The 22,353-nt window shown below is 39.4% G+C and overlaps 3 protein-coding genes and 4 non-coding genes across 7 annotated transcripts in view; 6 read left to right on the forward strand and 1 right to left on the reverse strand.

Annotated features, from left to right (window-relative positions):
* Nucleotides 1–685: 685 nt before the first annotated feature.
* On the reverse strand, nucleotides 686–5,198 carry rnaseh1 (ribonuclease H1). The gene is made up of 8 exons (XM_049589942.1): nucleotides 4,667–5,198; nucleotides 3,892–4,016; nucleotides 3,186–3,365; nucleotides 2,879–2,978; nucleotides 2,713–2,767; nucleotides 2,502–2,586; nucleotides 2,265–2,389; nucleotides 686–944 (listed from the first exon to the last, which is right to left on the reverse strand). Exons 1-8 carry the CDS (start codon nucleotides 4,792–4,794, stop codon nucleotides 834–836), a joined length of 909 nt encoding a protein of 302 aa, XP_049445899.1. The 5' UTR covers nucleotides 4,795–5,198; the 3' UTR covers nucleotides 686–833.
* A 24-nt stretch (nucleotides 5,199–5,222) lies between these two features.
* rps7 (ribosomal protein S7) lies at nucleotides 5,223–11,926 on the forward strand. The gene is made up of 7 exons (XM_049589943.1): nucleotides 5,223–5,318; nucleotides 6,001–6,086; nucleotides 7,204–7,275; nucleotides 7,817–7,960; nucleotides 8,813–8,877; nucleotides 10,711–10,861; nucleotides 11,816–11,926. The coding sequence occupies exons 2-7, from the start codon at nucleotides 6,012–6,014 to the stop codon at nucleotides 11,891–11,893; spliced, it is 585 nt and encodes a 194-aa protein (XP_049445900.1). The 5' UTR covers nucleotides 5,223–5,318; nucleotides 6,001–6,011; the 3' UTR covers nucleotides 11,894–11,926.
* On the forward strand, nucleotides 7,437–7,657 carry LOC125897645 (small nucleolar RNA SNORA73 family). The gene has a single exon (XR_007450451.1). It is a non-coding gene; the product is annotated as a small nucleolar RNA SNORA73 family (small nucleolar RNA).
* Nucleotides 8,242–8,462, forward strand: LOC125897643 (small nucleolar RNA SNORA73 family). The gene has a single exon (XR_007450449.1). It is a non-coding gene; the product is annotated as a small nucleolar RNA SNORA73 family (small nucleolar RNA).
* LOC125897640 (small nucleolar RNA SNORA73 family) lies at nucleotides 10,288–10,508 on the forward strand. The gene has a single exon (XR_007450447.1). It is a non-coding gene; the product is annotated as a small nucleolar RNA SNORA73 family (small nucleolar RNA).
* On the forward strand, nucleotides 11,248–11,468 carry LOC125897641 (small nucleolar RNA SNORA73 family). Its single transcript, XR_007450448.1, has one exon. It is a non-coding gene; the product is annotated as a small nucleolar RNA SNORA73 family (small nucleolar RNA).
* Nucleotides 11,927–15,620: 3,694 nt separating the features above from the next.
* cnksr3 (cnksr family member 3) overlaps nucleotides 15,621–22,353 on the forward strand; it is a 52,230-nt gene continuing 45,497 nt past the window's right edge. Inside the window, exon 1 of the mRNA XM_049590991.1 lies at nucleotides 15,621–15,834. Within this exon, the coding sequence (XP_049446948.1) occupies nucleotides 15,783–15,834 (52 nt within the window). The 5' untranslated portion in view covers nucleotides 15,621–15,782. The remainder of the gene's footprint in view (nucleotides 15,835–22,353) is intronic.

The following is a 22,353-nucleotide window of genomic DNA, read 5'->3' on the forward strand; positions in this document are numbered from 1 at the left end:
TGTATGAGCAGCCCATTCAGCACTTAATGTGTGATTGGGTTTAGAGTCTGTTTGTCATCTCCCATCTCCCATCTCCATGTGGTCCAGGTTTGATACACCTTTACTCTCAACTGAGTTTTATGGTCATAAACTTTATCTAAATATAGTTTTAATTAATGTTCGCGATGTGTATGAAACAGCATGCATCAAATATGTCAATCAGCATTCAAACAGATCCTTAAATAAACCCCATCATCTTCCTCTGGGCTCTAACAAAAACCTGGAGCTCCTCCTGCTGGTCGATCAGCTGTATTACAGCTACACCAAATCTGCCTTTCAAATCTAGAACTCTAACTACAAACAAATATTTTCCATCTCCACCCACAACACACTTCCTGTCTTTCCAGACTGCTCCTGTTCTTGTTTCTAGACTATCTGTCCACTTCCTTTTCATTCCTCCTTTCTCTTTGAATTTGGTGTCTCCCCCACCCTTCCTGCTCGTCACCCTGCTCTCCCTCACCTCTGTCGTACATTTTGCTGCCTTCTCGCTCTCTTTCATCCCTACTTTCCTTCACATTCTTCCTTATCATCATCTCCTTTCCTCAAAAGGAAAACAAAAAACAATCCTCAGAAGAAACCTCACACTGATCCACTTTCATTTCATGGTGCATCACAGAATATGAAAAAAAACCCAGAAGCAGCTGAAGCAGAAACTTTATTAAAACATTAAACATAATTTAAATGAACATTTAACAGACTAACATTTTACAGATTTCGGTTCAGTCACCAGTGCTTTAGAGAAATAAAACAAACCTAAACCAGAGAAAATATGAGCAGTCCTGCAGCAAAACTCTTCAACTGCAGTCATCTGTTTCCTGTGGCTTTAAGGGCTTCACTGCTCCTTCTCTTGAAAGTCTGTCGGCCTCTTCGTTACCTTTGTAGCCAGCGTGACCTGGAATATGTATCTGGAGGAAGATGGAGAAGAAGAGATAATGTTTCTGACCTGTAAAGTCATTTGGTGTTATAAACTTTTGTTTGTAACCCCCTCTGTGTCTTCATCCTAGAGGACTAACACCAGTCAGATGTAGGATGATGTTGCACTCCCTGGTGCCTTGTGACCTCTTGGTCACAGCTGGAGGCTTCATGGTTGATCACATTTTTGACATGGGAGTATCGTTGGCGTCAACGTTCAGATTGTAATTAAAGCTCAGAAACTATTTTGAAAGCACTGATATTTCTGACTTGGCACTTATAATAAAGAACAGCCTCAAAAAAGTGCCGTCCACCCTCATTAAGTGTGAAGCCTGTTTCATAATCTGTATTAGGAGGAATGTGGGCAACACTGCAAAAGCAAACAAAACAATCAGTTTCAACTTTTTGGGATGGGCCTTGCAACATTACACTAGAAACAAGAAATTATATCATTCAAAGATAAACATTTACCAGGTTACAAAAAAGCAAGAACAACATAAATCAACATGTTTGTGACTCATTCTTATGGATAAAGAGTTCCAAATAGTCCATTTGACTTAGGGTGGCCCCAAAAAGCTCAGCCTTGATGGTCCACTGGTACACTGTGCGAAAAATATTCCTATTGAAGGAAACTAGAACTTTAAAAAAAAAAAAAAAACTGCTCCAGCACCACAGTGGCTTTACTTGTGAAGTACTGTTTACTCTAATCAGCCTCTAGCGCCCCTAGTGGTCATCTAAGTCAGCAAACCATAACTGCAACCTGCTTAGAGGTTTTTGGGCGCCCTTTTGGCTCGACTCCATGAGTGGCCCATTTTGAGTGTGGCATGGCATGGCTCAGCATGTTTAAACAGACAAAGGAAACCCAAATGAAAAGGCCCTAGGAGTCACCCCCTCGCAGCATGGGGCACTGGACTGCAAAAAGAAACCTACAATAAAAAAGTACTGTACATAAAGTATATGATGACAATTACCGTAGGATCACCCACAAATAAGTCTAAAATGTTGTTTTTCTTGCTCACGATTTTTTTGTTTGTCAGTCTTTAAAAGTGAGTTTTAGGTTTTTTTTCCAATGAAGGTGTAATGCGAAAGATATGATGCAGATTGTGCATCACGCTGCTTTACTTGAGGAGCAATTCAACCATTGATTGTAGAAAGCAAAAGTTAGGACTGTGGTCTTTGTATGTTTATTTTATTTTATAACTCTTGACTCTTCAGTGAGTCTGTAATAAATTAGTTGAATGCAAGAAGGAAGGGACTGGGTTCAAGGTGATGTGACTTGTCTGTATGGTGACGTGACGCAGGCTGATATTTACCCAGACCACCTCCAGCTCTGCATTCAGTCTGTCCAGCTTCACAAAGTCGTCTTTGTTTGTGACCTGACCTCCAGATTTCAGCTGCCAGCCGTTGAGCTTCCAGTTCTTCACCCACTTGGTCACACCTGCAGCACCAACACACCACACACTTCACAACAAACTCATCATGGTCTGCTATGGTGAAATTCAAAACCCTGAACCTGTCACATGTTGGAGATGAACATAATTGTGACTCACCGTTGATCGTAAACTTGCTGTCGGTGTAGAGGACCAACTTCTTGATGTTCTTCTCTTTGGCTTGTTCCAACGCTCTGCAGGCTGCCTGTTTCACATGCACAGAAACAGTGAATAGAAAGTTAGTCAACCTGGTTAAAATTATTAACACACCTATGTATTTGTGTTTATATGAGACAGCTAAATGTTTCCAAAAATTCTGTTCATGCTGTACCTGTATTTCTGCACGCTGGTTGGTTTGTCTTCCATGCAGACGGTCTGCAACATTTCTACAGAAAAGCATCATATTTTATTTTAGAGAACTGCTCAGAAGCTAGAATGGTTAAAATTAGCTTAAAGTCAGTTAAAGGTGCATCTATTAAGTGTGAGTATGTTCTCACAGTGGGTGGTTGGGACCCCAGTACACTCCGATGCCGGCATGGGCGCCCTTTTGTCCATTTGCTGAGCAGCAGCCATCGGTGTAAACGACCACAGCATCACCTGATAAAGAAAGAACAGCTCTAAGTGACACTGAAGTGAGTTTAAGCTTCATTCAGTCTCCCTATTTCCTCCATTTGGACTTGTACAGAGGATAGTAAGTGTTATCTACACAAGATTTAACATTTCACTCCAAGTCGGACAAAGAACTCCATACCAGAATAAGTGTTTCACACTTATCTCATTTCCACATATATTTGAGCACCTCACCCATGTATGTGAATCCATCTTTACTTTCTGAAGATGAGCTTTCTGACTGTTTGACTCGTTTGGGATGGGACTCCGTGTCCTCTTCTGAGTGACATCTCTTTTTACCAAGAGGGATATACTCCAGAGGCTCTGGGCCTCTTTTAGGAAGCAGAGCGGCAGCTGACTCCACACTCTGAGCCACTGGAAGCAAAAAACACTAATTGTTAATTTTTTAAGTGTATAGAGATTGTTTGCAAAGTGCCACTGTAGTGATTATACGGAAGAATTTAGCACTGATCCAGAACCATATACTATGTATCAAGGTCCTCCATGACTATCTCCCAGAACGTGGACATTTCAGTCACAGATCTGCTCAATAACATGTGTTACGAAATGATTGTTGAAAGCACATACTCGTCATATAATTAGCGAACTATAAACTGGGAAAAAACCTCAGCAGGTGTAAATTAACATAAGAAAAAAGATTTCAATTAGGATCGTGACAGAAGTTTACACTCCTAGATCAGGGCTTGGAGGCACTGAGTCATCCCTTATATGACCATTGATGGATTAATTTACTGTTAGGATCAAAACTACAGCCTTTTTAATGACAAGGCATTCTCAGATCCACCCCTGCTCAAGGCCTGATCATTTACAGCCTCTAGAAAAAGTTGTTTTAAAGGGTTTGTGCAGAAGAGAAGCTTCATGTTGGTCCAGATCTACTTACCCTGCTTCACCTCTGGAACTGGAGAGGATTCGACTCCTCTGAAGAACGCCCAGGCATCTTTCTCTGACGCAAACTTCTTGAAAGAGGCGGCTGGAAATTTGTCCACCTGGCTCTTACATTCATCCCTACATCAGAGTAAAAATAAACATAAAAGAGGGGACTAATGACTGCATGATGATTCAAAACATCCGAACAGGAATCATGCAAATCTTTCCAGACTATATATGTATACTGAGTTGGACATTGTTTTTGAATATTAAGGTTGCTGTGATGTGATCACAGTTCCATGGCTCTTTATTCTGCATATCTTTACGTTTGGTGAACCAAACCTTAAAATAAAAATCTGGCAGATTTAAGTCTCTTGATTTTCAGCAGCATAGCAGAACACACCTTAACACACGTTACAGATCATTAAGGCCTTACGATAAATTTTACGTATGGGGAAAAAATATCCTTTAGATGTGGTTAATGCTGCTCAGCAACGCCCATCACTGACTGTGTGTTTTGATGAAGAAAATGAAATATAATTAATATAAACGGTTGATCGTGTTTTAATTCTAAGCCGAATTAAAGAGTGGATTGTTGTGATTACAAAGTACTTTTAAATGATCTTCTATCTGATGTGATGTTTGGCCAAATACCAAGAAGACATAAAACCATCACATATTTGGATGGACTTTGGCATTGCACCCCCTCTCACAAAAGGAAATGCTCTATGAGAGATGAACGACTTTGGTTTTCAAGTGCTCTGACATTGAGATGTAAATAGTCTCACCATGAATTGTAGACTCCTGGTTTGAATCCTTTCCTTACAGCGTAGAAAAACTTGCCTTTCGCCATGTCGTCGGCGGCGCTGCAGACGGTCCTGCGTACTGCTCTGAAAAGACCAGTCAGTCTAAACATCACTGTCTATCAAGAAACTTCTGTGACACAGAGGTGGCTGACATCGTGATGTTAACTTAAAACGCAATAAAATATCGTCAAATATGGCTGGTCAATGTGTTTTGCTATGAAACCGTAAAATTGTAGGTCAAATTCAGCAGCACGTAACTTCAAGGATGCCAAAACTGACGTTAGCTAGTAACGGTGCTAGCTGGTTTGCTTGCCCTGAATCACAGAAAAACCCACATAAACGCCAAAAACTATTCCTTTTAATTATTAAAACGGTATAACCTCTGCTGGAGTCTTTAAATAGCAAAGTCACCGTTTTCTTTAAAGCCCGAAAAGTGCAGAAACAAAGCAAAACCAGTCCAAAAGATCTAAAAGTAATGTTGTCACCGGAAATTCTCACGAAAGTCTCGCGTTGTCTTTTTATCGCTCAAAGCGGGGTATGAAAACGCTCTCGCGATAACAAAATGGGACGCCCTGATTGGATTAATACAACTCTCGCGATGTTCCGGCCTCTTCCTTGGCCGTCGTTGACAGAGGTTAGTCGTGTTACTTTCAACAGGAATGGCATTTGTAGCCAAAAATGTGCTTAAATGTCGTTTTATTTTTGTGTAAACCCACCGTAAAGCATCTTAAGTCTCTGATACGTTAGATTATGTGGTTTGAGGCGACGGATGGCTGTTTTATATGACAGAATAAAGCGTAGTAGTGAAGCTCCGGTGAATGGTGTTCTTGTACCGGGGAGCAGTTAGCAGGCCGTGCATGTGTTCAGATAGCCGCTAAGTTACACTGGAGGAGGTAGTAGACTGAATATATAAAGCTCTCTGTGTCAGTAGTTTAACGTGAGACAAAACTGGTTACATGTTTTTGCCACATGAAACTTCTAAGCTAAATTGTTGTTGAGGTAATTGAGTTATATTAGCTAGCTAACGCTTCTTCTAACGTAGCCGTAATTCATTCTAGCTGACATGCAGCTTGTCTTTATAGACAGAGAGTCTAGTTTCTATTGAAGCTGTGTGTTTTTCTTGGGTTAATCGACTATGCCTCAAACCAGTCACGAAATTGACTATCTTCGTGTGCTAGCCCTGTGCTCACGCTTAGCACTAAGCTAACTTGTAGCCTAGCCTGAGCAAGTTTGAAGGAGCTCCTCCAGGGTTCATGTCAGTCAAGTGTATATGGCTATCTGTATATGTGACCCCTCGTCTTCATATTTCTCCGCAGAGACAAAGGCCATGTTCAGTACCAGCGCCAAAATAGTGAAGCCTAATGGCGAAAAGCCAGACGAGTTTGAGTCTGGGATCTCCCAGGTAAGACTGCCAGATTTCACATCATCAAATCACCTGTTAACTTTACTGCAGTTTAATGCTAAGCTTCATGTTGTGTATGTAGAGTGTGACTGCTCATGCTAAATTGATCATTGTTATGAATATATTAGAAGCTAGACACTTTACTTAACTTTAGATAATACACTATATAAGCCTGAATCACACTGCTTTGTATTTTCAGGGACTTTAAGATTTAATGTTAAGACATCACTAAGTAATACTACACACCACTTAACTGGTATTTGTGTACCTAAATCCAGGATGTAACTTTAAATGTTTAGTATGTAAAGTCAGTCATTCAGCGCTTTAAATCATACAAAGTCTAACCACAGTAAAATGCAATCCTGTCTGCTCCTTCAACCTGCACATTGTATTTTAGCTCTGTCTTGCCTCTTCTGACTTTGTACGCTGCAGCCTTTTGTCCACGTTGCCAAGTGCGTGCGTGAGTGTCTGGCATCCTGGATAGTTCTGGCACTCATGGGACCCAGTTGTGGAATGATTTAATTTCAGTTCTGGGTCCAGTTGCTTCTGTTGTTTTACAGATGAAATCCACCACAGACTCAATGTTTTCATGGATGTCGACAGTGGTGTCTTGGAACATGCGCCAGACTCAACTTGGCTCCATCTCTCCCATCACTGGGGAAATGTGTGGTAGTGTGTTTACATATCACAACCTCAACAAGACGGCCACTTGGTCGCTCCTCACAAACACAGGTAGCGCCACTCTGCAGCAGCACGGTCGCTCTTGCCCAACATGGGCAGCGCCACTCTGCAGTAGTATGGCTGCTCCTGCTGAACACGGGCAGAACCGCTCTGTAGCAGCACGGTCGCTCCTGCCGAACATGGGTAGCGCAGCTCTGTAGCAGCATGGTCACTCCTGCCGAATGTGGGCAGCACCACTGTGCAGTAGCATGATCGCTCCCATTGATCATGGGCCGCACCACTCTGCAGCAGTATGGTCTGCCCTACCAAACATACTGATAAGACTGCTTGAGACAAAATCTGTTCAATGAATAGATAAGCTCTTGCAGCACATGTAAATGTGTCAGAGCGGTGTTTAAATGGATATTCCGTGCTGATTTGATTTGTCTCCCTGCAGGCTCTGCTCGAGCTGGAGATGAACTCCGACCTGAAGGCTCAGCTCAGAGAGCTGAACATCACTGCAGCAAAGGTAAGTAAACATTTTCTCATGTTGCCATCTCTGCTACTTGCATATTACTTTTCTAAGTCATATAAAGCTTAGAACCACCATAGGGCTGGTTTTGCTGCGAGTCACATTGTTTTTTAAATATGGGTGTCTCCTGATTGTAAATGTTGAAATGGAGATCAAATCCGACATGGACATCCAGCGAGGTTGCTCTCCTGGCTCTGTCCTGGTGGCGTATGGGAGCGTAGCTTTCCAGCTGAGACGTACAGTCCCGTTCCACAATGTCAGAGAGAAAGCTCTGTCCCCGGCTGCTGGTCGGTGAGGACGGGCGTCCTGCATATTCCTACATCTTCCCAGAGTCCCTTTGGGGCAGTTACTGGGGAGCTAAACCATGCAGTGCACATTATTACAGTGAAACAGACTATTTTGTCACACCTAACTGTCTTTGCTTGTTTATTTGGCAACTTTACATTTAGGATGCTGAAATGATTGTTGGTTTGTCACAGAGACAATATCCCACATATGCAGACAGACCTGTCATGTTAACTATGTTTGTTTGTTTTAGGAAATCGAGGTTGGTGGCAGCAGGAAAGCCATCATCATCTTTGTTCCCGTTCCTCAGCTGAAGTCCTTCCAGAAGATTCAGGTGCGTCTGGTGAGGGAGCTGGAGAAGAAGTTCAGCGGAAAGCACGTGGTCTTCATTGCACAGGTGAGGATGATGATCATGGTTTCTACCTCAGTTTCTCACCCATGGATGGACACTGCAGAGTTGTGGGGTGGTCTTACCTTGTCCACGTGGGTTTTGTGGACTAACTGAAGGGTGGTGACCTTTTTTAAGGTGTAAAGTTTGTTTTATTAGACTTACCATAACTTGTGAAATAAAATTGTCTAGCGCAAATAAAAATAGACCCCTGCTGACCCCCCACAACCTGCTACAAGAAGGATAAATTATGATGGTGTAAAATGAGTCTGTCTTGACAATTGTTTTACCCGACATGGACATCCAGCGAGGTTGCTCTCCTGGCTCTGTCCTGGTGGCGTATGGGAGCGTAGCTTTCCAGCTGAGACGTACAGTCCCGTTCCACAATGTCGGAGAGAAAGCTCTGTCCCCGGCTGCTGGTCGGTGAGGACGGGCGTCCTGCATATTCCTACATCTTCCCAGAGTCCCTTTGGGGCCGTTACTGGGGAGCTAAACCATGCAGTGCACATTATTTTATTTGCCAGGGTTTGATATGGGTGTGGAAAGTTAGACATTGATAATAGTTTGAAATGTAACCATTTCTGTAAGAGAAAAGTGTCACTCTTCTGTGTCTCCAATATGTTTTTCATGTTCATGATGTAAGTGTCAAACTCTGAACATTTGATACTGATATTGAAGCGTTAGTAAAACAAGGAGGAACATGAGTATCAGTAGGTTATATCTAATATTGACCCAAAAGATCAGTTTTACCCTCATTCATTTGGTTACTGATATTCTTTGTTGAATTAATTGAGCTTCAAAGCTTTTTGAATGTTTGAATTCTAATCTGAGATTAACAAAATGACAATTTTGATTTTTCAGAGGAGAATTCTGCCCAAACCCACCAGGAAAAGCCGCACAAAGAATAAGCAGAAGCGTCCCAGGAGGTGAGTAGACATTGTGACTTAAATCTCACACAGGCTGAGAATTAATCCTGTTGTCAGACCATGGGAGCACTCCTGAGTGTGTATGACATGTTGGACAGGTAGATTTGGCCGTCTTTCATATTCCTATTGTTGTTGTTGTTACTGCAGTGTTATACTTACGCTTAGTTATAAGTTGCAGGAACTCCTCCGAGTAAAATCAATGTATGCGTGATATGACAATATATCGCGTTGTGTTTAGGCAGTGCTAGCAAATATGAATTTATTAATAAATTGTTGATTGGCAAATAATTGAATTAAATTTGATTAAGTTGCTTTTATACCATAAAAGTCACTGCCTCAGATGTGAGCATTTGCTGTTTTTATTGTCTCTAATGGTGAACTGAACAGTGTTAAGGTGTTTATGGCTGCGTGGCTAAAACAAATAATTTAATAAAGTTTTTAGAGGCACATTGGAGATTTTTGGGCTGAAAAAATGAAATATTGAAATATGTATACTTACAGATCTGAGAAATGATAAAGGACTCATTTTGCACATTTTATAGATCAGACAATTTGATGGATCAAGAAAGTCGGCAGATTAATAGATACCGAAAGTCTTGTCAGTTGTAGCTATAGTTCTACAGAGTTACAGTATTTTTGCATGGAGTACTCTGATTTGTTAAGTTTAATTTGCTTTCATTGGATTTTCCAGAACATTATCACACTGTATTGCTATCACTATATAAACTTATGTAAACCATCATAGTTGTTCATGTGGCCACCTCCTAATAAGTGACTCAATCTCCATGTTTAGTTGATTTTAAAACAATTTTGTAAAATCTTAAACACAAGTAACCCCGTAAGCATAGTTTAATCTGCAACTTATGATTATTTTTGTTGTTGACTATCCTGCCAATTATTTTCTCAGTTAATTATTTGGTCTATAAAATATCAGAAAAAGATGAAAATTCCCATTAAATTGTTTTTTCAATCAACAGCTTAGCACTCAAAGCTAATCAAATGTTATGGAAGATAAAAGAGCAGCAATTCATCAAAATTTAGAGGGTGGAATCAAAATTTTATTTTTGAATTTAAAATGATTTACAGCAATCTAAATTGACAAAGTAGCGAAGTAAAATGCAGTTGATCAACAAATCATTTCAGCACTGAACATAACCATTTTGAGTTTTATCAAATACAGATAGTTTTTGGTCAATATTACTCAAGTCTATCAGACACTAGCAGCTCATTTCGAGTGTTTTGAAAAACAAATTTGACTGTTGAAACCCCTTTTGAAGGTCTGTCGTGCACTCTGGACATTTTAGCATTAGGAATAAAGTTATCTCCATACTAATCAATAGACAAAGTAAATCAGATAGTTGTGGTGATGATCACAACTATCATACAATGAAGTATGAATCCAGTTGTTATCCGACATGGACATCCAGCGAGGTTGCTCTCCTGGCTCTGTCCTGGTGGCGTATGGGAGCGTAGCTTTCCAGCTGAGACGTACAGTCCCGTTCCACAATGTCGGAGAGAAAGCTCTGTCCCCGGCTGCTGGTCGGTGAGGACGGGCGTCCTGCATATTCCTACATCTTCCCAGAGTCCTTTTGGGGCAGTTACTGGGGAGCTAAACCATGCAGTGCACAAACTGTTAATACAAGCTTTACAATGAATTGGAAACTGCAAATGCAAATACACGTTTTTAGAATTACATTATTTTCCTTGCATATTGAAGCTGAAATGTATTAAATTATGTTTGATCTACTTTATGGTTTTCAGACTCCTGAGCTTGGTGTTTGGCCTGTATGAATTTTAGGTATTTATGTGATTTTTCTTTGATTCCTCCCTCAGCCGTACTCTAACTGCGGTCCACGACGCCATCTTGGAGGACCTGGTGTTCCCTAGCGAGATCGTGGGTAAGAGGATCAGAGTCAAACAGGACTGCAGCAGGCTCATCAAGGTCCATCTGGACAAGGCGCAGCAGAACAATGTCGAACACAAAGTAAGTTCACATAAAAGCAGGTGGAGTGAACGTCTGAATGCCGTGATAACATGATTGGGGCTGCAATGATGATTTTCTTTATCAATTAATCTGTTCTTTATTGTCTTGATTTTATGAAAACAGAATCAAAAGAAAATTGTGAGAAATGCCTAATGTGATGTCAAAGTAGTTCTTCCTCAATCGGTCAATGTATTAATGGACCAATCGTTGTGGCTCTAAACATCATCAGGGTTTGACAGCGATAAGCAGTAATAGGAAATGTTAAACTTACTGATGCAGTACTGGAACCAGGAGTGCTTAGATCAGATGTTGCTGTTTGTGAAAGCAGCCACTTATATTCAGAAATGATCAGTCCCCACATCTGTGCAGTCATTGGTTGTTACTATCCGACATGGACATCCAGCGAGGTTGCTCTCCTGGCTCTGTCCTGGTGGCGTATGGGAGCGTAGCTTTCCAGCTGAGACGTACAGTCCCATTCCACAATGTCGGAGAGAAAGCTCTGTCCCCGGCTGCTGGTCGGTGAGGACGGGCGTCCTGCATATTCCTACATCTTCCCAGAGTCCCTTTGGGGCCGTTACTGGGGAGCTAAACCATGCAGTGCACAAACTCTCCCTCAGAAGATGTTCATGATCTTTTTCATTACAAATTGGTGTTTTAGTTTTCTCTCCTGGCGCCAAAGTGAAAATGTGGTGACTTGTCATGTATTTCTTGTTTGACATTTTAATTACCAAATCAGGCGTAATCAGTCAAATGTAATTAAAATCTACACTTCAGCCTTATTTCTGAAGCTATTCCACCATGACAAGAAAAACAGTATCTTATAATTCATACCACCAGTCATGAAATTGAGAAAATATTCAGTCTCTGTTGATCTGTCAAATCATTTGAACCCATTTACGCTGTAAAAAACATTGAGATACTGAAGTTGAACTGTTTTCTTTCGTTGTGTTTCAGGTTGAGACTTTCTCTGGTGTCTACAAGAAACTCACAGGCAAAGACGTCGTGTTTGAATTCCCAGAATTCCAGCTGTAAATGCAGATGACAAAATAAATTTGTTTACTGTCACTGTTGGTGTTGGTTGTTTTTTCCTTCTTGGTGATAATGTATTGAAGAGGCTGCGCATAATTTTACAGCACAAAATAGTTGGTGTGGTCACAGGCACAAAGGTTGTTTGACTTTCATGGTGCAAAATATGTAAAGGATGATCTGAAATTTTAAAATTATTTCACTGCAGACCAGCCTCAGCCTGTCTTGGATTTTGCTGTCATCCTCTGGCGCCACCTTAAGGTCAAATGAGATTTTTTTTTTTTACTACCTCTGTAAGAGAGGAAGTGGTATTGGTCTATTCAGCGGCTGTTTTCTGGTGTGTAACAAGCATTATAGCATCACAGCATATTTTAAAGACTTTGGAAAATTTAGAATATAGAACTTTCTTTATCAAGTTAAGATACTGAGCTCCAATGAGATGTAAATGTATGCTGAGATTTCCCATACAAGCTATTTAATCTTAAAACATTTTACTGCAAAAATTGAATTACAACTTGTGATAAAATAATATAAACCTTATTAACAAACATAGATTATATTTTATACTAAGTGCGTGTTTAAAAACAATGTGATGGTGGTGACTGAAGAGCCAAAAAATGTGTTGCACTTACACATCAACCCTGTCAGTGTCATTAACAGACTCATCCTCATTGAAGTTTTCCTTAGACTAGGGCCGTGCCAAATCATCCTTTTATTTGGGGATTTTTACTTAAAACCACATTAAGCCAGCATTTCCTACAACGACATGAAATACAATTGAAAAGTTATGCTAAATTATATGGCTAAGTATTACATGACAGACCCAACACCTTAAACTAGTCCAGCTTTAACCATGTTTAGAAGTACACAATAAAATAGAGACCTGATTGACAGCACAGCAAAAATCACAGTTAACTGGTTAAAAGGTAACAATGAACTGTGACAAATCATTTTATACTTGTTAAAGATGTCTGACAAACAAATGCCAATTTAAAGAGACAACAAAGTGGAGGTTAAATCAATCAACTATCTGTCAGTGAACTAAGTTTTCAGATCTTTTACTTAAAAATAATTCAGTAGCAATATCACAGTGACAATATGTTCTAAAGTACAAATGTCAGAGTGCATATTATCAGTGGATTATAAGTATTACTAGTGCATTAATGTCTACAACACTTAAATATTGCATCTGGTTAAGTTGGAGCTGATTTTAATGACTTGTGATACTACTGGGTAGCCTGTGGATTTCTCCCCCCTGGGAATCACTGAAGTCTTATTTTCCCCTTTATCAATACATCATAATTTGCGAGTTGATTTTATTTTATATTATCTGTTGGAATCTTAAAAGAACTAAAGCTTTAGAGTAAATCACAATTCAACCTCAAGTGGAGAAGAAGTGTAAAATGGCAGAAATGGGAATACAAAAGTACCTTAAAATTGTTCAGTAGCTATTTGAGGAAATGCACTTAGGTACTTTCCACCACTACCGATCGTGCTCCCAGTCTAAGGGCATGTACAACCGCCATCTCCCAGGTGAAATAAATAAAAAGCCTTTACCAAACCAGAAGCTGCGCCTACATCAGCTGTTCATAATGATGCATTCAGGTGCTGGCAGACTTTTTTCAACAGTTCCGTGTGAACATGGGATGCTACAGTTTTCTTATGCAACACTTTTCCTTGTTTTATTTGATAACATTAATTATTGTTTAGTAATGATATAAGGGGTCACCGGACAGACCCAATGTGTTCATGGGAGAATTAAGGGCAACAGAAAAATCCTGTTTTTGCTGCTCCAAATAATGTTCAAATTTTCAGATTTTCCTTGTATCTGTAGAGCTTTTTTTTTTTCAAGTGAATTACAAGCGTTGCTTTGTTTTCAAGGACCACAAGCCCCAAAAGTTGGGAACCACACATCTTAGTCATGGTGGAAGATTTGTGGTTTTCCAAGAGAGCCAGTGTCTAATTACTAGTAATAAAATACTTTTTTTTCTTGGTAAGTTTTACTTGAGTGTTTGGTACTTAAAGTAAATTGAAATAATGTAAACTTAAATTTGGATGAAAGACATTGGTTGTAGTTTTGTTTACTGTCCTTTGGTGACCCCGTGATATGTCCCCTAGATCTGCTTTTAGGACAAACGTCACATTTTTATTGCTCTGTATGTTTATCTTCTCTGTCCAGCACTTTCAGATTGCAGAGCACAATGAATAATACTGTATCTGTGTTGCGTGTTTTCACTCCCAGTTGATGTTTTTCCTCCCAGCCAGCACAGCTCAGAGCCTGAAATGCTCTTCCCATGGGAAACGTTTGCAGACCCGAAAAAAGCCTAACAAGCCAACACCCAGCACACATGACAGAGCTGCTGTGGAGCTCAGAAGATGAAAGCTCTGATTAGAGACTGAGGGATTTTTAATGTGACAATCTGCCATGTGCAGGCTTTGTACCGTGCACAAGAGGCCGGGCTGGATAAACACTGAACATACATTAATTTATCTGTCTTTGCACACATTAAAAAAGATTTAAAGTCAGAATGACATGAAAAAGCTTATTGCTAATTTGTCGTTCTGCTTTTGGTTTGCTTATATCCTTTGAAAACTGCAGCCCTTATTCTTTAAATGATGCTGTCTGTTCTCATGTCACTTGCTTTAATGTTGAAAAATCATGGTCTATGAATATTTACACACTTTGTGATTAACTGAAGATTTTTTTTGCATGAATAGGTTTAAGTCTCCTCTGAGACTGGGCTTGTTAGAAATTACATGTATTTTGTCAATATTATTGAAGAAATTATGCTTTATATTCAATATTTACATGAGGTTGAATGACTTGAAACCTGATGGGGTCATATGATTTACAATGTCAAGATTTAAATTAAATGCGTAACTTTCAAATTCATAGAATAAAATAATGTAAGGAGAAAACAAATACTTGTGATGCAACTTGCAAGTTTGTTAAAAGCTCAAAGAACTCTTGCTCCAGTGATGTTTTATAATTAACCCTGATGGTGTTTTATCATGCATCTTTATTTCTGTTTCCTATAGGCCTGCAGGCATGATAAATAAATTGCATAAATGGCACATTGAAGGTACAGCACACATTTGCAAGTTTAACAGCTTTCACATTGGCTGAAGTATGTTTGCGTAAATATTCTATAAATGTACTCTTGTCAGTGTGGACTTAAGCCAACATATTCTTATTATATTTAAGAACAGTGCAAGATACATTTCTACCAAATCAGGGTTAGCCAGGACAATGAATCAGGTTGGTAATACAGTGCACGACTTATTCACAGAATATGCATGTAAATTTAAAAAAAAAAAAAAAAACAGTGGTGGAATGTGGTGGAATGGTGGAAAGTACTACTTGAATATTTCCATTTATGCTACTCTATACTTACACTTCATGGCAGTTCAGAGGCAAATATTGTACTTTTTACTTTAATACAAGTACTTAATGTCTTGATGATCCGTTGACATGTATGTTTTACACCAAAAGTAATGTACAACAGAGAAATTATAAAACCAATTTATATTTCCTGGTCAAACAGTGATGGTAACATCATTATCACCTTTGAATCTAATGTACTGGAGCATTGTTCCGTCGTCCAAACAGTACCTGAAGGTAGCATCAACATACTGTCATTAGATTGGAGGAGCAGGGATAGGGGGCGTGGCTAAAAGCCTCTGTAACCCGACACCGACTTCACGCGCGTGTGCTCTGCTATGACTGTAAACTTTCTCTACGAGCTCAGTCAGTTGCGAGCGGCGCACCATTGGGTCGTTGGTATCACGTCTGTTTCTGTGTTGTAAAGGAAGCTCTTCCGTTAAATATGTCTTATTAACGGGTTAACTCTGTAGTTTGGAGAAAGGAGAGATAAATTACACGCCGGTTGGAGAAATGGAGGCTGTGAGTAAGTGGACCCCGCAACAAGTGGTGGACTGGATGAAAGGTGAGTGCTAAACAGTGAGACCTAATGTTGTCTGATGGGTCACTGTTGGGGGCAGCTAACGGTCCTGTTGTTAGCTTACAGCGGCTAATGCAACACTTTCACCGCCTGAAAATTAGCTTTAGTGGCCAGCTATGAGTAAGTTACACACATGAGGAAAAAGACTTTGGTTTAGTTTGTTTGTTTTGTATTAAGAAGCTGGACAAACATGGTTTAAGACATGACAGGACTAATATTTGTAAAGAAAATAGGTGTACTTATGAATATAACGTTATCTAAAAAGCACCAGTGAGCAACAGTAACAAAATCAAAGTAAAAATAGGTGAAGTGTTGTGTAAGTTGTATACTATACAAATAACATTACTGCAAAGAAATAGAGTAAATATTGAGTGGATATATGGACTAAATGATTATGTGCAGTATGTGCATCTGTACAGCCTGTGGAATAACGTTATATGCTGATAGTCACAGTTGTGCGTGCTTATTCAAAAACTGGTGCATTTAACAACTGTTAAATTATAAGTTATAACAGCAGCAGTGGATGCTTTGATGTTACCGGGTAATTAATGCAGACTGATCTAACTGGTTTAATGTTTGAGGTTTTTAAAGTTGCTTCTCAGCAGCAGCTTGATCCAACAAATCACAGATGATATTAAACCATTTAATGTAATAGCTTATATGGTGATTTCTGTTGCTTGTGCTCAAATTGGAGCAATGATCTGAGATTTTGACTGTGGAAAGAAGTTACTTTTAGAAGTATATTCATGGAATGCAACTTATTTATGGTATCAGGTTGTAATTTTATGGAAGATGGGTTAGCTGGCTGTGGTCACCAGTGCAGTGTTCACACATTTTAAAAAGTTTAACTTGAATTGGCTGTTAAAACTTTAAAGTGTATCATAATGGAAAGTGTCATTTTCAAGTGCCCTTATCATTTCAAGTGTTAATTGTAGGGCTGGGTGTCCCTTGAAATGTCTGATACTAGTGCTGATTATAAGCCTGAGTTTTGGCACTGATATCTTAAACATGTTTTCCACTGAATCGTTTTACTCTTCACAAAAGAAGCCAATGTTTTTAAGAGTTATGTCTTCCATACAGTGGCACAAGAACTTTGCTGGAATAATATATATCCAATTCAAATCAGAAACAATCAAATAATACACAAGATTAAACACACAGTATATTATACTGTATGTAATGATGGTCCAAGGTTATTAGGCTTGTCTTGTGTGTGTTTGTTGGCTGCAGGTTTTTATCTTGTTTGACTGTCCTATTTCTGTTCGGCTGTTGAACTTGGTTGTTGAGTGGCAGCTGGATAGGATTTACTCACAGCATCAAGCCAGGTATTCGTTTTCATTACAGTGTGTCATTAAGCAATAAACAGGCCCGACCAGTGAACAGATCAGCCATAAAATGTCAATCAGGCCCACAATCGTGGTATGATAAAGACTTGTTTTTAATTACCAGGAGGTTTGAACAAGCAGCAGCAGGAGACGAATCGTTTGCGATGCAGTGTGGGAAGTCACTTTGTCTTGTCCTTGTTTTATGTTTTAATATTTGAGGTTTTTGCACTATAAATTAAGCTAAGTAGAAAAGGAAAGAATTGTAGTCAATGCACTTTTTAAAGACGTGCACAGGATTCCTATTACCATTCTGTACTGGAAAACGTGGGAGAAATAACACAGTTTTTTCATGTGCAATAAAACAACAGTCCAGGTGTCACAGATTTGCTGTACACATTGTAACATGTGCAATAACTCTCTTACAATCTATTGTGTCTTGTGTTTTGAGGAACAAGTTAAGCTAAAAATATACTGCACTAGTTTTGTTGTTTTGCAACATTTCGAACAATCCTGTGATGATGACAGCTCTTGAAAGCACCCGTGGTTTGTGAAGCCTGTGAAAGCATGATTTTTTGAAATTAAGAGGTAAATTATGGTTCATATTTATGCAAATGACTGTGAGTGACTGTGGTCAGTTTTTGTAAGGGTCCTGGAAAATCAATTATTTAAATACTGGGAACATTTATGTCAGACATGTCGCTATTTCTTGATGGTTACAAAGATGGAAATGATGCTTACTTGTCTGTCTGGCTCCAGGTTAGGCTTTAAACTAGGAAAAATAGAGTTGCAGTTGTTACAGTCACTCAGGCACTGTGGGTAACTTTTATGTTTTATTTTAAAGGCCGGATGAATTTCTTTTCTTTGTCCCATCTTTGCACAAGTTAAATATACTGCTGTGAGAAAGTGAGCGTCCATTCAGCCCAGCTTGACTTCCAAAAGCACACACAGACACACACATATACATACCAATACACATGTCATTTGGCAGCACAGACAATGTAGAGCTGAGTGTAATAAAGTCCCAGACAATACCAGCGCATGACAAAGGTCCGCCTCCTGTCGTGTGGAGGGTCAGGAGGTCACTGTGACACTTGACTGTGGCAGCACCGCCATTTAACCAGATCTGACCGTTGTTCTGCATCAAAAGAATGACTAACACATACTGGGGTCAGTCACATGACCTGGATGGTTCAATTAAACGTGTTCTCTCCCTGCGTTTCCTGTCACGCTCTCTGAAAAACATGAAAATACAGACAGCAGGCTTATCTTTTTAAATGGTGGATTTTCTCAACACAGTCTGGGATCTAACAGATGTAGTCATTTTAGCTTCTGCACTGTTAAAAGGTGTTCTCTGCTGTTGTTGTTAAAGGTGGAGGTTATATTTGCAAAGATAAACTGACTGTTGATAAGATAACTTATCATGATCAGATAAGTGATAAGCAGACACTTAAGGCTGCATTAAGGTATTTTAAATTTCTTTGTCTTTGAATTGAATCCTGTTCTAGTATTTACAGTGTGACTACAGAGCAAAGTGCTGCCTCTGGCTATAGGCTGTGTGTGTGTGTGTGTGTATGTGTGTGTGTGTGTGTGTGTGTGTTTACTCCCATCCTACGACTCAAGCAACAGGTTCTTTTCATGGGAGGTTCAGCCGCCCTCATTAAAATCTTCCTGTTTGATCTGGAGTTGGTTCCCACAGGCTGGCTGTCACCGAGCCGCTCCAGCTGACCACAAACACCACAAATGCTCCGTTCAAATTCCTGAAATAATCCTGGGATATCATAGCAGTTGCAGGGGTAGTCAGGGAATTCCGTGAATTCTTCGGAGAAAGTCAGGGAATATGGGTCAACTTCAGAATTCTGCCAGTCCATCTGATGTGCTAATTTAGACTGAGAAACAAGTTTGATCATCAAGAATATCTCTAAATATGGAAAGTCATAGTGATGATAAGAACTGTTTTCACATTCAGGATGTCTTGGAGATGTTCTTGGTGTGATGTCTTCTTTAATTTTCTAGTCATGATACTCGCTTAATTTTCTATTCAAATTGGCATTAACATGTCTTAAATCTTAAATTAAATTTTGTAAATCTCACAGGGTCTCGAATATTTATTATTGCACAGTTAAAGGCCTTTACACCGTGAGGGGTGTGTTTTAAAAAAAAACACCACAAAAGCACAAAATTCTTGGCAGCATCAAACTATTTGTTATGGCAGCAATTCAGATTTGCAACCATTGCAGCAGGTCTGCAGTTGTCGTGATGTGATGTCTGTCCCTCATTGGTTGATGCCTTTATTTGCATTGCGGAAGCTCAGAAAAATCAGCCTCATTCCGAAAAAAACTGCATCACTTTTTGCAGGGTAGTATTCTGAATCTGTGAAAGTACTCAAGACAAAAACAGCAGTTTGTACTAGAAAAAGAAAAAAGGCTGCGTTGTCATTTCAAAGATTTCCAAGGCTAGTGCCAGTTTGCATTAGAGGAGTTTAGCAACTGACAATATATTCCAAAGCTAAATTTCAAAGTAAATACAATCCCAATTTACTAACTTCCTGGTTTAGATCCTTTTAATATATGATCAAATAATCTGACAGATTCCGTGCGAGCTTTTGATATCTGTCAGTTTTCAATGTTTTGGACACATTCCAGTCCACTTTGTAGCTCTCAGATCAGATGGAGTCTCTATGTGGCAGTTTCTAATTTCTTGGAGTGAACTGATCAGACAGCTGTAGCTGGGAGGTAAACACATACATCTCAGGGATGGAGCTCAGCGTGTTCAGACACATGCACATACTTGTCTGCTCGTCTGGCAGGTGCAGTCACATCACAGCGTAAATGATGACAGGCTGGTTGAGAGTAAGAGACTGAATAAACAAGATGACGCATCCAGGTCTATTTATGAAGGGGTGTGTAGAAATAAAGGCAATGAACGAAGAGATGGATTGGAAGAATTTAGCTGTGTGCTGAAGTAAACATGGCTGAGTGGATGCACAGAGAGTTGGGTTTTACGTATGAAGTGTAGTTTAGATTTTGTTAAGTAGAAGTTGAACTGGGTATTTGCCCATATCGGCAACCAAAGATATGCTTGAAGTAATTTGGAAAATGTCTCACCAGCCCGCTGTTTGTGATCTTTTTCAAAGATTTTTATTTTTTTTTCTTAGTTCATAGTCTGGATTTTCACCAAATCTGATTACTTTCAAATCTTCCTGAGGTATTTTGCTATCGAACAACTGAAAACACCATGTTTTTGACAGATATTGAAACAATTGCTGATGATCAATAAACCTCTCAAATCCCTGGTCACCTCCAGGGTTTTTATTTCCACTTCGTGAAAAGTTGACAGCATATAAAATTAGATTATTATCTTGTACATGAACTCTGTGACCATCATCCTAGTCCTTAGCCAAATCTCAGCACCATTATACTTTTAGTTTGAAGAATGTGATCTAACAAAGAGCTTCCTGCCTGGTCTCTGAAGCAAGGAAGGTCACATGTCTTAGAGACTGAGAAACATATTTTAATTATCTTGACTAAACAATGTGCATTTGTTTAGCTACAGAGGCTCACACAGCTGAAAGCATCTGTTATCTATAATCTGGTTTTATCTCTGAGCCCTCCCATCATAAACTGTATAACTAATTGCTTTACAATCAGTTTCACCATAAATGATCTGCATGATAAAACAAATAAGGGCAATATTTATTCTCCACAATGTCAAAAAAAAAAACTGATAAGAAATGTCTGTCCTAAGGTATCAGAGCCTGACGTGAAAGGACCTAAATTTTTAAAATAAAAAAATTGAAGTTATGATATGAAACAGATCTCATTCTCGTCTTCTACCCATAGTCCTGTGTGTTTTGTGGCTGCTGGCATTGTCTTCTAACATGTAAACAAACAGAAAGCAAAGCCTCCTCTCCTGTGTAAAGGTGTGTTGTTTTAACTCTGGAACCAAACCAAACCAGCAACATTTCATCCTGTAAGACAAGATAACAGAAACTCTTTGGCTTTGATCTGATGAGGAGGATTTGAGCGTCACGTGACGAGGTTCCCATCGGATCATGACGGCTGGTTGTTTGCTCAGTGGGAGGAGAACCACTCTCACCTGAGAACGTCATCATCCTGGCCTGATGTAGTCCAGCAGGCAGAACAAGGCTTTTACACTACCAGAGCTGGGGGTTAAAATCTAAATCTAAAAAGCTGGGAGCAAAGCAAAGCCATACAAATAGTCATTTTTTATGCTAGATCTTGGCACAAAAAGGATTGAACACAGGTGTCATCTGACTGGAGAAGTTTTACTTGGTAATTGGCTGTATTTTGTTCGATACCTTCGAGTACTGATACAGAGCCCTACCACCAGTATTGTGTGCATGTAAAAATGGACGGTTGGTCTCCCACCCAACGTTTTCACTGCGAGTGAATCAGAGGAAACATTCAGGTTCTCTTCACCGAGGGCCTCTTCCTGCCTTTCTCCCTTTGTGAGCAACACTGAAGTTGTTCAGGAGGAAGAGTGGCCTGAGCCATGTTCACTCTCACCCCAGTAGAACTGAAACACTTAGTCTGTTCATGAGCTGACTATTTCAGTAATCATTTTGTTGGTTAGTTGCAAGAAAGCCAATCCAGTTCCATCTTCTGAAATGTGAGAATTTGCTGCCTTTTTTTTTGTTGGATTTGGACCGAATATCTTTGAGTTCTGGGCTATTGGTTGGACAAAACAAGTGATCTGAACACGTAATCTTCAACTTTAGGATATTGTGATGGGCATTTTTTCATTTTCTGACATTTTATAGGACAACCAATTGATTTATGAATCCAGAAAACAACAGATTAACAGATTTGACATAGTTGCAGCCCATATACACCCGTATATTATATATTTCTGTGACAACAGCAATACCATTCACATTTAAGAAATTATTCTGGACTGCAACTGAGTAAAAACTAAAAACAATAAAAAATAGATTCATTATATTTAATTATAATTATTTAAGGCTGAAAGAGGAATTATTTTTCCTAAATAAAATAATATGATTATTCATTAAAAACATAAAAACCTTCCCATGTTCCTGCTGATATCTGTGTGACATACATTGGTGGATTCTGTAGGAACTGAGCTGTGCTAGTCAGTAATATCATCAGCCTTATTAACGGATCCCAGTTAAGCAGATTGGGAGATTTGCTCAACTTGC

This window comes from Epinephelus fuscoguttatus, linkage group LG11 (genome assembly GCF_011397635.1).
Source record: "Epinephelus fuscoguttatus linkage group LG11, E.fuscoguttatus.final_Chr_v1".
Lineage (NCBI taxonomy): Eukaryota > Metazoa > Chordata > Actinopteri > Perciformes > Serranidae > Epinephelus > Epinephelus fuscoguttatus.